The 17,000-nt window shown below is 33.9% G+C and overlaps 1 protein-coding gene across 1 annotated transcript in view; it reads left to right on the forward strand.

Annotated features, from left to right (window-relative positions):
- Positions 1-17,000, forward strand: part of CNTNAP4 (contactin associated protein family member 4) — a 209,787-nt gene that overhangs the window by 149,876 nt on the left and 42,911 nt on the right. The window contains exons 9-12 of the mRNA XM_062513992.1: positions 1,994-2,143; positions 7,482-7,653; positions 13,599-13,705; positions 15,845-15,964. Of these exons, the coding sequence (XP_062369976.1) occupies positions 1,994-2,143; positions 7,482-7,653; positions 13,599-13,705; positions 15,845-15,964 (549 nt within the window). The remainder of the gene's footprint in view (positions 1-1,993; positions 2,144-7,481; positions 7,654-13,598; positions 13,706-15,844; positions 15,965-17,000) is intronic.

Raw genomic sequence — 17,000 nt, forward strand, 5'->3', positions numbered from 1 at the left:
TGATTCCCTTTAGGGAAGGAATGCAACCCTTGGTAGATTTGAAGATGGAGGGCCCTTGATAGATTTCAAGAATGGACTTGTGAACATCATGAAGCTCAAAGTCAAATATAAGTTCCTGCACCTGTGTTTGAGTGTCCCCCAGTATCAGTACAGGCCAGAGGAGGAAGGGATTGAGATCAGGCCTGCCAAGAAGAACTTGGGGTTGCTGGTAGATGAACCCCCACCTCAATAACTGCTTCAAGCTCTAGGGCCCCCAACACAATGATGCTGCTAGAGGGAGACTAGAGTAGGGCCGTGAAAATAATCAGAGGGCTGGAGCACAACTCCATGAAGAAAGGATGAGTCAGTATTGGTCATCATGGGAAAACAAAACAAAAAAAAATCTTAAGGGAGACCTTATTGTAGCCTTTCAATACTTAAGAGAAAACCTATAAATGGAGATTTTTATTCTCTTTTTCCTCCAAGGATCTGTAGTGGCAGAACAAGAGGTGACAATTTTAAAGGTGGAACACGTTATATTTACATGTTTCACTCCTGGAAATGTTCAAGGTTATGTTGTATGGGGTTTTGGAAACCTGATCCAGTAAAATAAGTCCCTGCAAAGAGGGACATTGATCTAATTGGATTTAAAGGTCACTTGCAGCCTAAAATGCTGTATGATTTTATGATTCTTAGATTTCTAAAGGATACAATAATGTATTAAAGAGATCTGACTGAAGAAAACTTCAATCACTTGAAGTACCTGTGAGATGCTGAGGCTAAGGCAAAATTTTAGGATTTCTTGTTATATATTCCCTAATAAATATGCTGATTGAAGGAAGGAAAAAGTTAGAGAAAAGGCATGTAGGACTATTATTACCTTAAATATATTGGAGATATTATCTAGGTGATAGTTCATCTGAGTTTGCAATGCTCTTCTAGGGTTTTCATTATATGATGATCTTGTATTTAGATAGTCAGCAAACTATGGATCCTAGTTATGCTATAATTTAGCTATTTGAACCTTGTCATCTTTCTCTTTTTATTTCTTTTATTTCTGTTTGAATGAGTCTCTTAACTCATGGACTGTTACTGCAGCATGTACAACATGTTCTAGAGAGGAGTACATAAATACATTAAATTTCAAAAGGGACATCAGATCACAAATCATAGTCACTGTGAAGTCAACAAAATGCTTTGCCTTATTTAGAGGTTGTATTTTTTCTTCACTGAGAGAAGTCCCTCTGTTCTGAAGAACACTCAAGAAAGAGCATGATTGACTTTAAGCACTTGTTAAAGATAATGATGTGGTTACATGCTGCACTGTGTAGAATTTATTTATTTATACATAAGTGCTTTCCAGAATGCAGGCTATAAGTCTATTGGTTTGTGGCACCTTACCCCTACACAACCAGAGATGATGTAAATTTGTGGTCATGGCTAAACTCTCAGAGTGTTTTCCCATACATGTCCAATAAAAGAATCAGCTGAAAGCAAAATTGCCTTGTGATACTGACATGCTGATTACTGAAGCTTTTAGCATCTACAGTATTTTGCTATTTTGCCATGTTGTAATATAATGACTACTTTTTATTTTAAAATATGAAGAAATCCTTTCTAACAGTGTAATAAAAATATGTATAATGTGTAAAGTACTGTATCAGGCATCACAATGATGTTATAATGATAACCTTCTTGGACTGGGAGGCTACTCTTCCCAGTCATTACATTAAATGGATATATTAGAGATAATTAGGCTACAACAGTAGTACTACACTAAGGCTTATTCACTGAAGTACCTTTATTTTTTATTTATCAAGTGTGAAGCAAGGTTCTGTCTTCATAAAAAATGCTTGTGCTTATTAGGTTCTTTTTCATTTCACTATCACTTGGAGATTTTGTGTGGGCTATGATTGCTCTCTTGGTTCCTTCTCCTTTCAACTCTAAAATATTTAGATAGTATAACAATAAGTGGAAGTTTAAACTAAATTTTGGGGGTTTATTTTTCTTTCAGGTGCTGGATTAAATAATGGCCAGTGGCATTCTGTATCTCTCTCTGTCAAAAGGAGTCGTATCAGTGTAAGAGTGGACAATGATGTGACCTCATCTGCTCATGCATCCATACCTTTGCAAATTTATTCAGGAGATGTTTTCTACTTTGGAGGTGAAATATCATTGCTTGTTTACATAGGCAGTATCTAACACATCAATTTTTCCTGACATATCTAATCAAATGAAAATAATTCTTTGGTCTACTTCAAGTCTTCCTTGTCCAGCATGTTCAGGCACTGTTACAATGTCTTTAGTTTGTTTCCTTTGAATTTTACCATGTTGGATAGAATAAATCACCACCCTAAATCCTTGGTCACTTTTTAGATTGTCATAACTTGTATCATGTTTTGATAATTGAATATAGTTGGGCTGGCAATCAAACAGACATGCAAAGGTTTCTCTTTCTGCAGACTTACTGTTTTGCTAAATAAATAATTTGGAAATTCTTCCACTGGAATGACTTCAAGTTTTCACCTTAAGTGTATGCTTACCCGTGTAAATAACCTCTTTGTATGATACATCCACTTTTTTTTTTTCTTTTACCACAGTGATATAATTTTTCTATGTTTGATGAATATGATTTATGTCTAAAAACCTGTATGTATATGTATCTTCATTTCTCTAGGAATATCAACAGTCATGTGTCATCAAGAGATTATGTCATTAGTAGCATGTATTGTTACTGATAGAGTGGAAGAGGTTGTTCCATTATTCATATAATTCTTTTGGGAATGGACTGCATAATAGCAATGATAAGCATTACCTGAGTGCATTATTAGCCTAATAATTAGCTTCCTCTCCTTTAAACACTAATTGTTGAATTATTTTAAACAGTAATGGTTTAATTATTAAATTATTAATGATTTATTAATAATTCCCAAATTTCTGAGAAAACTGAGAAAGTTGTGTACAAAACACTGAATAAGTATGGACTCAGTCATTGTCCAAAAAACACCTCCCTTGAAAAGACAGATTTTAAATAAATTTCATGCTCACAGGCATAGTCTTAATACAGTAACTGCTACATGAGCATTCACATGAATTTTCACATCTGGCATCTACCCTTCTCTATTATAAAAACCGCTTGACCTGGTTATTAATCAGCAAAATCAGAGAAAGATGCAAAACGCTACTCTTGAATCAACCTTCTATGTTGATTCAGGTTCCCAGATCTCTGATTAGGTGGTTTTCATCATTGCAGGGTTGATGGCACAGATATACAGTTCAGAAGGGATATGGGCAGTTACAAAAACAGTATATTCAATTAAGTTGTACAAGGACACTTCTATTTGTGTTTTACAGTGTGGAGAGGAAAAAAATAATTCCAGGAACACTGGAAGTACCAACTGCATATCCACCACTGAGATTCTCTGATCTCAGGCTGAAATCTCCAGCTTATGCATCTCATGCAAAGTTAGGGAATCCTAGAAGCGTATTTCAGAGTTTAGAAAATTCTGTATTAAATTTTTATGTTATAGACCACTGTCAAAATGCAGACAATGCAATTTTACTTTCTTTCCAAGTTCATACGAATATTTACCGTTTTTGTGCTTTTTGTTTAAATATGTGTATCAGCCTTTCAGGGGTGATGTCCTGGGGATATGGTGATTTGTTTACTTGTTTCAATGAACACAAATTATACAGGAAATGTGTATGCTTAACTAGGAAAATGTGTAATAAGCATGAAAATATTTTAGTGTTATGTCAGCACATTTTCTAGTCCTGCCATCATCAAGGATCTGTAACTTGTCTCAGTTCTTGTAATAACAACTCACTACAAATATAAGGGAAAATGATTAAAGAAATTCTTCTTACCTTAATATACAGCCTACAATTGTAAGGAAATACAATTAAATTAATGTTAATGATATTTGTCTCTTCTTCTAACAGAAGACAATTTTTGGAAAAGAGACACCAAGAAAAATATCTAAGACACACAGTTTTGTAAAATAGCTATGCCTAAAAATTATGAACTTTTCCTGCTTTCTCTGGCCTTTACTTACTTATTTATTTATTTTAAAATCCATTATTTATTTATTCATTCATTCATTTTTTTGAACTCTACTGGAAGCATTTCATTCTCAAATGAGCGTCATCTTTTTCACCAGAAATGACAGAATTTATGTTCCCGTTCAACTGTAGAATGCTGTAAAGGATGCTGTTACACCTGTAATTGATTTTTCTAACTGTGTGTGGTGCTGAAAACTTACTGTGCTCCTATTCTGACTATTTTTGCACATCCACTTATTTGGTGTTCTTGAAGCATTACACCAAGTAGAAAATAAACATTTACCTTTAGAAACACGAAAAACAATTTTTAAAAGTTTGGTTCCTGCATGGATTTATACACACTGAAAGTCTATTAACTTGTTAAATTTCAGTTTAAATTCATTTTCTAATCTATGTTTCTCAAAAATACATCTATACTATTTATGTTGTTGGACACTCATTTTAATATATTTAGTAGTTTCCACTGTCATTTTGCTTTCAGGTATCATAAGACTCTCCACTGTCTTTACAGGATTTCAAAAGTACCTGTTAGCTCTGTGGAATAAAAAAGTGTATTAAAACTCACTGCTTCCTAACGTCCTGAAACAAGAAGGTCTTCAAATGCTGTGAACTAAAATGCAGTATTGTTTTCCCAAGATCAAAGGATGGTCTTTGGCCATTTCAGAAACAGTAATACCCCTTAGAAGAAAGACAATAATCATTTAAATATTGTGGTACAGTGTTTAGCTGCCACTGGGAAAATCTGCTCAATGGGCATGGCTTAAATCAAATCAGCATTGAAACTATTTAATTATTTACTACAAATGCTTAATTGTTTGACAATCAGTGAACAGGGCATTTCTGGGTCAGTAAGACAATAGATGAACCACAATATTAGATTCTTACAGAGTGTTGACATCCAGATGATCTGTAGACTCGGAGTCTGCTCTAAACAAGTCTGATTAGATCAAAATGGGGTTGTGACCACTCAGGCTTTGTACAGCTACAAAGATGGAAATCTTATAACATCTTGGGGAAAATTGTTCTCATATGGACCACTGTCACAGTAAAAACACTTGTTGCTTGAGTCTTATGCCTTATGATCCAAATTTGCAGGTTTTAGATTTTGCCTCTTATCCCATCACCATACACTACTGGAAGTAGTCTTGCTCCATCTTCTATGTGACATTATACCAGATAGCTTTATCTTCTCTTCTTAAGACTAAGAAGACCCAGATCTCTCAGCCTATCCTTATAACTGCATTCACCTTCCATCTATCTTGGAGGCCTACTCTGGCCTCACTCTAGGGCATTGATGTCCTTCCTGTACTGGAGATCCCAGAACTACAGCACTCTAGATATGGTCTCACAAGTGCCACATAGCAGGAAGAACTACTTCCCAAGGCTTGCTGACTATGCTCATGATAATACACCCCAGAACGGCATTTGCCTTCTGTGTTACAAGAACACATCCCAGTTCCACCTGATGGTCACTAGCATCTCAGGCCTCTCTCTGAGCAGTTATCCTCCAGTTCGGATTGTTGCGTGGACTTGTTCCATCTCAGATTAAAAATCTTGATCTTGTTCTTAATGAATTTCATGTCATTCCTATCCAGGTCCCTTTGAATTGCAACTCTGATCTCCAACACTTTGTCCCTGTCCCTGGTTTGGTATCAGTTGCAGGCTTTTGGAAAGTGCCTACTGTCTCATCATCCAGGTAATTAATCAAGACATTAAAGATGTCACTACTGATCTCTGAAGAATCTTCTGCTCAGTTATCATCAGCTGGACTTTGCAGCATGAACTGCCTGCTTATCCCACCCATATGTATCATGACTCTGGTTATAGGTAGACTGTAGAAAACTGTCAGGTCTTTGCTGAAGTCATGGTATGCAATGCTCAGTACTCTCCCTTTATTGGTACTGCTCATCATTTGAACAAACAAAGACCTCAGTCAGGAATGATTTAACCTTGAAACTAAAGTTAGCCAGTTAACTTGTCCTTCACATGTTTAGAAATGGCTTTAAGAAGTTTTGCTTTGTGAATTTTGCAGGCATTACAGTGCAACTAGAGGGCACTGCCCTCTAGTTTCTTGAAGATGGGTGTAACATCTGCTTTTTCCAATTATCGAGAAGTTCTGCATATTGCCAAGACCCTTTGAGGATTCAAATGTTAATGAATTCACAATCACAATGGCAATTGTTAAACTGGTATTGAGCAGCTCCTGAAGCACCCTCAGGTGCACCTTGGGCTCATTGTTCCTTTACTGTGGGTACATTCTTTTTTTTATACTCTGCTAGGATGTGGGAATCCTAAGGATCAGTATTACTAGTGAAGAAAAAGACCATGAAGAAAACAATTCTTCTCTAGACCCTTATCACTAAGTCCCCTGCCCCATGGAATACATGGATAATATCCATAATCTCTTTAGCCTTCCTTTTCTCACTGTTCTATCTACAGAAACCTTTCTGTTGCACTTCAACTTCCTTGGCAAGTTTTATCACCTCTTGGTTTCCTAACTGCATTCCTAAACATGCAGGTAATGTCTTTGTGTTCCTCTCTATGTTGCATGTCCCTCCTAAAACATTTTATGTGCTTTCTTCTTGTGTTTGAACTCACTCAGGAGCTCCATGTTTATGTTTGCAGGCCTTATGCCACACTTGCTCAACCATTTTGATATTGCTGTGGACTTCTCCTTTGCTCCGAAGAGCTATTTTGTTGAAAGCTATCCAGCCCTTTTGCTCTCCAAAGCAATTTCTAATGGTATCCTCAAAACAGATCCTGAACAGAAAAATTTTGGCTTTTCTGAAGTCCAGCGTTGTAATTCTGAGGTTTTATTTCTTACTCTCTTCTCTGTGGCTGATAAACTCCACAGCTTCATCTTTATGTTTGCTGTAACTAAGACTGTCCTTGATCTTTACATTTTCAACCACTTCTTCTTTGTCCATGACTAGCAGGTTCAATGGAGCATGTCTCCTAGCTGATTAATTGATAGTCTACAACAAGAAGTTTCAGAACTTCACAAAATGTTTTTTACAAGTGATAGAGTAAAATCACTGTACTTGGTAACTGACTTTTTTTTTCTAATTTGACTTCAGTTGTGACTTAAAACTTCTTCAAATCATGTGACCTTGTATTGTAACTTTACATTCTGGGACTTAGATCTCCCAGTTAACCTGTTCATATCTTGATTCCACTCATTGGTTTGAACTTTGGTTTAGATTATCCTTTAACAAAATTTTAGTGATGTTTTGCATATGCTTTAAAAATAGTATGATGGCAGAGAAGTATTACTTTTAAGTCATATGACCATTGCTTATCAGAAGAGCTTCTGGCTGAAGTCCTCCAACCACAAAGTTTAAAACATGTGGAGCCTATAAAAGTTCAGTTTACTTTTTGAGATATATATTTTTTTTCAATTAAATATTTATTTTCAGCTCCAGCTTTTATTCTTCTTTCAGGCTGTCCTATCAGTGGAAACATTTCTGAATGTAATACCTCATTTGGTGGTTTTCAAGGATGTATGCAACTTATTTCCATTGGTAACAAAGCAGTGGATATGATCTCTATTCAGCAAAATGGTTTTGGCAATTTCAGTGATCTTCAGATAGATTTATGTGGCATTACAGACAGGTGAGAAAATGATGTTTACTCATTCATTTATTTTTGTCTATGTTTTGTTTAGAATGTTCTTTGACTTGATGACAAAGAACAGAACACTTACAAAATTACATACTGTTTCTTTTGTAAGAGTTCAGAAGTCCAGAATAAATGCAGAATACGTAGCATATAGCAAGTAGACTTCCTTTTACTGCAAATAAAATTTACTGAAATTATGTTTCTGACAAATTTTAAATATCTTACTTTCTTTTCAAGTGAGCTGCAGACACAAATCCCATCCACCCTTTAAAAGATTATGTTTTTCACAAGGTTCTGCTGTTTCCTGTATTCTACATATCCAGAAGCACAGTAGATAGTGTCCATTACAGTGAGTGAGCAATCGTCTTTTAGACCATGGTCAGAACCAATCTCCTAACTTGCAATTAGTGTCTATCAAAAAAAGAATTGCTAGTTGATGTGTCCCTACCCATAAAGAAAGTCCCTGCCCAAAGAAAGACTATACATTCACTGAAATAGATATGCTTGATGGAAAGACGTTGCTGGACTTCAGTGTAGTGAAAGCAGAGGGGTTTATGAAGCAGCAGATGAGATGAGAATAGAGGGAGAAAACACACAAACAGTCAATGGAAGGAGAAGGGTTTTTTTTTCTGTAATCTCTAGAGAATGCAGTCACACACAGCTATGGTGTCTTTAATCCAGAAGTGTTTTACTTGGATACAGGTGAAAGGGTGTACTGAAAGGACACAGCAGGTTGAAGGGAATGATGTGCTTTTGAACAATTGCCCCTCACTTTCTATGTTTCTAGTCCTCATAAAGTGCCTCTTGATTTCAAAAAGTCTGTCTTTTGAATTATAAGACTTTTCAAAATTTATATCTTTTGAGAAAACACTGTAGGTGGAGATCTGCTTCAAGACAATAGCCAGTTCCAGGATCAGTCACACAACTCTTGCTTCTGTGACATGCTATCCATTCCTAGAGATAACACAGTGTGCAGCTATCCATGTTCTTATTTTGGAAACAGTCACTACTCCTTGCAGATGAAAGATGAAAAAATAGCTATTTGCCAATTCTTCATAAAAGTTTAAGGACAGAAATGTCCAAGACAAGGATAAAAGTTCTGCTTACAACATGGTCCTTTCAATTGTGTTTATAGTGTGCATTCTCACTAATATTTCTACACATATCATACATTAAAAACACATGCTATTCACATATATAATTGTTATAAGTTATCCCTTACTGAGCTAATCCTGCCTTTGCAGTAGGCACTAAGTGTGATAGAAATGTGCCAAAACACAGTTTTTCCTCAGTCAAAACTTTACTGTATGACTTACTAGGGACTTATATTTAGGATGCCATACACATTGATGCTTCTTTTTGCCTTTCTTTCATATTACTGCCTTTGATTTATTTTCTTACTTTTCAATCATAACTGTCTCCTTCCTCTCCTCTTTGATGGACATCATGACACTTCCTTCCAGATTCTAAAAGCACTGCATCACTGCTGTTTTTTGAACTCTGGAATTGAACTTACTTCTAGTAGGCTGTTTGTTTTCTTGCTTGTATAAATACAAAAGCAGGAAGAGAATCAGGTCAAAAGAATCTAATGTGAGAATCTGCATATTCTTTAATCAAAAACATTAAAGAATGTCTAAGCAAGATTATGAGTGAAATATATCACCCGATTGGCTCACAATATAGTTGATACCAATTTCTGTCTGATTTACCATGAATTTTTCAATGTTCACAGTAACCGTGGACATCCTAAAATGCTCTTCTCAGCATTGCAATTTAGAAGTCATCTCCTCCTCCATGAACACATACATATCTTACCAAATTTTTTAAAGGAAGATGTTACGTTCTTTTTAATGTAGCAAAATTCCAATTATTTTCAGTTTTGAATCACCATAAGATGTAAACATGAGGGTTTTAAAAATATGGTAAGTGTATAAATAAACAATAACTGATGCTTAAAGCTACTATGTAAATCTCAGTATATAGAAATCCAGCATTATTTAGAGAATACAAGTGTCAGAACACTTAACTGTTACTACTTTCTCACAGTTTATTGACTTGAGCTGATATTACTTTCTTATCAAAATTATGTATGTTTTCTCAAGATCAGTGATACAAAAGGAAAACAACATCTTTTTGGGAAATTTTTGTTTGGTTGCTTTTGTTTTCTCTAATATTTGCTAGTGTTAATTTATGCCTCTGCTTCTATCTTGACCATTCTACCTTTCTTTCATTGACTCTGCCAGATTTAATTTTCAGTTCCCAGCATGCTTATCATATGTCTTCCTAATTTATCAAAATAGAAGTTTAATACACCTATTTTAATAAATTTCTTGCCCTCATATATGTTTTTTTTTCAAAATAGACTACTTTTAAAAATCCTGTCTGGTCTTGTGCTATCTTGCTTCTGGGACTGTTACTTCCTTGTTTCCTCACAGTCTCATTTAACTCAGCATCTGCAGATCATCATTTGGAACAAGCTTCATGTCTCTCTTCATCAAACTAATTTTACATCTCACCATAAATCCCAGGTGATAAAGCACAAATATTTGGCAAAATTAAAACTGCTTAAATGTTTTAAACAATTTTTAATAGGTAGCTTGTGTCATCCTGTGCACCTTATTGTTTGAGGAAAAATGCTTTCTTACTACCATGATTTATAATTATCTTTGAAGCCCTAAGCTAATGAACATTTTTGCCGCTGTGTCCCTAATAGTAAATATCTCCCTACAGGTGAGCACAAAAAAATCACTTCTTTGTCTTGGAGTCTATATGCAAGTCTTCACATCTCCAGTTCCAAATTGTGAAGCATGGCCCAAATTCCAGACTTAATGATGACTTTTGTAATATGAGACCTCAATATAGTAGTTTTACAGTAGTTTTGCATATTTAAATAGAATGAAAAAAATTCTAATTTACTCTTTGCATAGAAATCTGGATTTATATGTAATAGTAAATAAATTGAAAACAATTCTATTTAAGCCGTTACTTACCTCATATATGCACATTTAACATATGAAGAGTGTTCTTTATGCGATTTAACAGTCTTCATGTAGAGATGGTTAGCTAATAATTAATTTTCCTGAATATTAACTTTATATTCATTTTATACAAACAAATTCCATACCATTTTCCTGTTTTCAATTTTCTCACTTTGATAAACTTTCTAATCCCTTATCCTAGTCTTAAATTCTTGTGACTGTTTGCAATCATCAGTCTTCCCATGGTCCTTCATTTAGTCATTTCATTACATGATATCTTTATATTGTTCTTTTGCTCATATATATCTTAGGCATGCAAAAAATTCTCTTCATATATTTCTCCCTAATATCTTTTCTCTCAGCTCCTTTATCAATAGATATAGGTTTAATAACTCCTAATTAGGTATAAACCATTCACAAAATCACTTTAAAGGACATAGTGTCATTTAAATACCTTACAATGTTAGCATATTTAGTCTCTGAAGAGAGAGTACCAGATGAGTCTGTCCTAATTACATTAAGCCCTACACAGAAACATACATTTTTCTTCCAGGAAAAAAGAGCTCCTATCAGGAGCTCTTGCACTTTTGTCCTGGCAGCAGCATACAAAAAAAGGGTTGAGTGGGTTTATATCATAAAAAGAAAAAGCCAAAAATAAAAATGACGGTCACTGCACAGTTCTGAAATATTTCCTCTCTCTCCCCCTCTCTCTCTTTTTTCTTAATAAACTGAGGAATGAAAAAATAATAGGCATTAAAAATGCAGGTGTTATTTGCTTTTTTTAAAAGGATCTTTTAGCCATAATTTAGAATCATGATAAAGAAATAGTATCTAAAAAAATGTGTCTAGCTGAAAACTTTGTCATACAAAGTTCTTGTTTTTCCCTTTCTTTATCCCAATTACATTCATTCCAGATCAGTAGTCTCCTCTCAATATTAGTTTGTAGTTATTAATAGGCTGCTGCCTTGGTTTAAAACATTATATCATTTTCAGAAGCCATAGACTTAAAAGCATATTATCAAGAAATATGTGGTAAGTGCTTAATCAGCTGTTGCTTTTCCTGCTTTAGCAGACACAGTGATGAGTCCAAAAATTATTTTTTATAGATGAAGTATCAGAAATACTGTTTCAAATATGAGAAATATTTTTTAGATTAGCTTGCTCAAAGAAAGCTGTGTTCTAAATCTTGCTTTGGGGTAGGGTCACAGAGTATAATGTAGTTACACATTTACTTTGATGTAGTTAGTGGCTACTTTCTACTATACATTCTGAAGCAGAGGAAAGAAGTTAATGCTAAAAGATTTAAATTTAATGTTAAAATATTTAAATTATACTCTTAGCTTGTTTTTGCTTTCATTAAGATTAGTTCAAGGTTGGTCATCATTTTCATTGAAGCTTTTTATTTTGTGAACAATATTAGGAAGATTAATTAGTAGGGACAGGGAGTCAATACAAATAAAGACCATGTAAAACACAAATTTTGGAAAATCTCTTTATCAAAAATGCATAAGACACAAAAAGTGACTGAAAAAGCAGATCAGCTGTAAGTGAATGCACTGAAGGTCTTTAAAGGCCATTTTGCTAGAGGTTTGTATTTATAATAACTGATGATTAGTTATACCCAAAGAAAGTAAAATAGAACATTTACCTAAGAAACATTAGTATGTGTATCTATGTAATTCATCAAACAAAGTATTCAAAATCAAAACAATTATAACCCTAAGTTTTGTCTTCGGGTTCCAAAACAGAATTCATTGAAACATATATAGTTTGCTGACTAATCTTAGGAATACATCTTGTGAGTGAGAAAATAGATACAGGATCAGCTCTTTCACTGTCAAAAAATGTCACAGATTTCCTTGAAAATACATGACATCTATCAGTTTACTTATTTTACCTATACTTCACCTGCTACTTCTTTTTTTTTAATTCCCTTCTGTGAAAACCACTTATCCTTGTTTATAAACATGAAAGAAAGATAAAATTCTTTGAGTGCCGTGAGCAGTGAATGTGCAAAGACCCTGAATTATTTATAGGGCAGATGTGTGAAATGCTGGACTTTCTGCAGTCCTAATTTAATATTCTCCTAACATTTCTTAAATGAATTAAAAGATATTTTAAGAGCGTGTGAATGTTAGTGGTCATGCAGTTTTAGTTCATTTTTTTCCTGTGGCTAGTGTCAGCAGTAAAGTCATTTTACACTTTCTGAGCTGTATCAGACACATACAGTCCATGCAGTTAGAATGTTAACTAATTTCTAAGGTGAAAAACTAAAAAAAAAAAAAAAAGGTTAAAAGCTAGTTAATAATTAGTTGAAGTGTATTTCAATATATTTTCATCTGCACTTATAAAAAAAAAAGAAAATTTCTTTGTTTTCATGTCACAAGTATTTTATACTTTGATATAGTTGTGCAGTCTTAAACACTTAAGAAGTTACCGGTGAATTATTTTTAAGTTAACCATTTTATATCTAGAAGAAAGTAATCAAAACTCTTCAGGATCGTAGTCATGCTACTAGAATGGAAACTGGCTTTGCAAGTAGTTAGTTGTGTTGGAATTGACATACTGAACTCCTTCTAAGATAGAAAGTAAACATGATTTCGGAATAAGAAATAGATGATAGGTGCTGTGGTCAGATTTATTTGTTACATGATTTTTTTATTATTATTTTTTTTACAAGAACAGAAAGAAACCTGATGTAATGTTGCTTTAATCTTGCAATTTATTTCTGTTCTCATAAGCTTATTACATAATTAAGATTTTTTTTAATAAGCAAAAGGAATACCAGGGAAGATAAGATCTTAATTTTCTTTTACTTACATTGACATCTTTACCAATGACATTGATGACTTCCTTCACTTCATATGTCTTTCCCAGGATTTTGCTTTTCTTGCTAATATACAAGTGGCATTTAACTGAGGAGAAAAAGAGAGTGAAAATGCACATTGTTTTTTGTTTTAGGTGTTTGCCTAATTACTGTGAACATGGTGGTGAGTGCTCACAGTCCTGGAACAGTTTCCACTGTAACTGTGCCAATACAGGTTACAAGGGAGCTACTTGTCACTATCGTAAGTCTAAGATGTTTTCTGATTTCTGACTATGCTTTTATTTCTGATTGAATTTCTTCACCACAAAACAAAACAAAGTAAAATAAAACAAAACAAAAAAGACAAACCAAACCAAACCAAACCAAAATAATATTTGAACTTATCATTCATAAAATATTCTCAGTCATAAAAATACATATAAATTGGTTTGAGGCAAGGCCTTAGGACCTCAAAATATGCAACAAAAAATTGTTTGAAAGTTTAAGTGGTTTTCATTCACATTTTTTGTATTTAAATGAGATAGTAATATCTTCTCCCATCCATATAAATCCACTTTCTGAATCAATATATCATGTAGAAATATGGTAAATTCATCTTTATGCATCATATCAACTAATATTTATTATTTCTGAGCCAGTGGGACTATATGCATGTCCTGTGCTAAATCTCAAACACATTTTTATGTAGTTTGCTTGATCAGGAGGTAGATTAGGAGAAAATAAAATAAGCACATTTTGAAAACCTAATTGAATGCAACTGAGGTAATTTCACAGGAGATGCTTTACTCTGGTACTGCTTTCAGCATGTTCTGGGAAGAAGATAAAATAAGTACTCTGGCTTTCATTACATGCCACTAATAAGTAAAAATCCATATAAGTTTATTGGTGTTTTTTTTTTTAAGGTACAAAGATTGCCCTAATAATCAGATAAATCATTCTATACTTATATATTATCTATATAAAATCTGTACAATCATTTTTGGCAGTTTTTACAAAAAGAATGTATGTCTACCCAAATGAGATTTTTTGAGAAATCTGGTTTTAGAAGACAGACTATTTAAATCTTGCTCATACAAAGTCAACAACAGTCATAAGTAGCAGTAATAAGAAAAACCATGTAACATAGAAAATATACCAGTAGTAGAGATGCTTTTGAATACCTTGGTGTATCCCATTAAAGTCTGTTGAGCCCAGAATGAAGATGAAGGTGATTTGATTCATTGCATTTTGTAAAGTCACAAATTGAATCATCTGGTGATGTCTGTGAAGACGGAGGCTAGGGTTTCCTGATGATTAGGACTCAATGAGAAATGTAATTATATTATTTACTTTTTTTTTTATTGTCAAAAATATTAATGAATAATTGAAATCTTGTCTTTTTTAAATTTAGCTAAAAACATTTACTGTACTGAACCACAAAATTACATTTTGAAATTACATAAATTGTTTATTATGGATATTTCACAGAGTAAGTAAAATGAATGGTTTGTCTTTTTCTTAGTTGCGGCTGTATAATGTTAGTAGCCATCAGGCAAAAAAAAATAGAAGGATGACACTCTTTTTGTCAGAATTTTTAAAAGTTTGGTAACTGATAAAGAACAGCTTAATTTTGAAATTAAAGATGAAGACATTAAGACTGCTCAAAATAAATATAATGGTCAAAGAAGAGTTTAGATTAATGTGTCCAGCTGTGACATCATCACCGTGCTTCCTGAGATACAGTTACAGAGGTGGATTCATATGTCTTTTTTTTCCTCAGATATTTGATATATAAGAGGTATCACAGATTATGTTTTTAGACCTGAACTGATATAAAGTATACATGACAAGGAACAAAGGAGCTGTCATTTTGTCTTTGCTTATTTAGGTCTTTTACTGAAATCTCTGACAAGTTACTTGCTTTTCTATTTAAAATGGGAAGAAAGTAAGTGTGAAAGCCAAAAAATGCTTACTTTCTGGTTTACATTACAACAGCAGCAACAAAAATCTGAGTTGGTTGAGGTAGTCAGTGGGGGCTTCCTCAGAATCTGATTACCAGTTTCTAAGTAATACCCTTGTCATTCTAGCATTATTCAGCAATTTTTAAACCATTTACTCACCCATATTTCATGGTTTTCTCCCAGAGGTTTTCAGCTGGAAATACAGAATAAAATGCTTAAAAATGAGCCTTGTGTTCTCCATGATACCTAAAACCAAATATGCTCAACAATTTCTAATAAAGGAATAGTTTTGATTGTATGAATTTTTCTTTGTTCTTTAGCAGAGATAGCACACACCCACCTTCCTTACCCAATGTCAAGGGACATGCACTTTTTAAAATTCCCTGAATAAAATGTAAGATCATGTCATTACATTTGTGATGGAATGTGTTCTTTTACAGCCATCTATGAGCAATCATGTGAAGCCTATAAGCACAGAGGGAACACTTCAGGCTTTTACAATATTGATTCAGATGGAAGTGGCCCATTGGGACCATTTCTCGTATACTGCAATATGACAGGTGAGGTGATAAACTTCCTTAACTTACAGCTGTGACTGTATGCATGCTCATTATATTGAAACATGAGTTATCAAGTGAGAAGTCTCTGCAGTTCATGAATTTAATGTAAACATGCACAACAAAATGAAGGTGACTCCTTAGCTCAGGATATTGGGCAAATAATTAAGCATAAAAGTTAGAATTATAACAGGATTCAGGCTGTGAAGCTAACACAGGATTCCTGTTATGCTTTGTGTTAATGGGTCATGTGTTCCATATGGAGACAATGTCATAATACTTCATTTTTGGTCAGCAGCTTTGTTTTCATTGAAGTTGCAGCCTCTCAAGGATACTTTAAAAAATGAGAAATAAGTTATGTTTGTGAGAAATTTGCTGACTTTCTCTAATAGCCTTCTGAAAAAGTTTAATTTAGATCTGGCCTTTGCTGGGGGCAATATGGATATTAAACTTCATCTTTCAATCTGCAAGGTGGTCTTTTGGAGAATACAAATGCAACAAGTGGGACTCTTGCAGCCTCACATTTGGACACCCTGTTCCCCTTCTGCAACCAGTTCTTTAAATCTGATCATGTATATAACTAGAAGTTTTAGCTGTCAGAGTTTGGTTTTGGTCTGCTTTTTAACAAAGCAGTTGATGTTATCTCTGTGTGGTATATGGTATATTGGTAAATGTCCTTTCAACAAAGCTTAAATTTAAATGGCTTTTTGGAATTTATTATTGCTGGATTTGTGGCTTTCTCCTTTACTGTTTACTTCTCCCCTTTAATTTGAATTGCTTTCCAGCCAAAATGATAGGAACATTTTATTGTTTTGTTTGACAAAAATTTATTTTTCCAGTTATGACTGTTTAAAAGAATACATGAATAGGGTAGATTATAACTGGAAAGGTAAAGATATGTTCCAAGTGTTGAAAACTTGACTTAGAAACCTTATAGTAAGATTTTGATGTTGACTTGAGCAACTTGCCTAGTCTCACCATGTCAGATCCTGACTTTGACTTCTGGAGTGAACTGTGCTTTTTCACAGTAAGCACACTT

The sequence above is a fragment of the Cinclus cinclus genome, chromosome Z, assembly GCF_963662255.1.
Source record: "Cinclus cinclus chromosome Z, bCinCin1.1, whole genome shotgun sequence".
Classification (NCBI taxonomy): domain Eukaryota; kingdom Metazoa; phylum Chordata; class Aves; order Passeriformes; family Cinclidae; genus Cinclus; species Cinclus cinclus.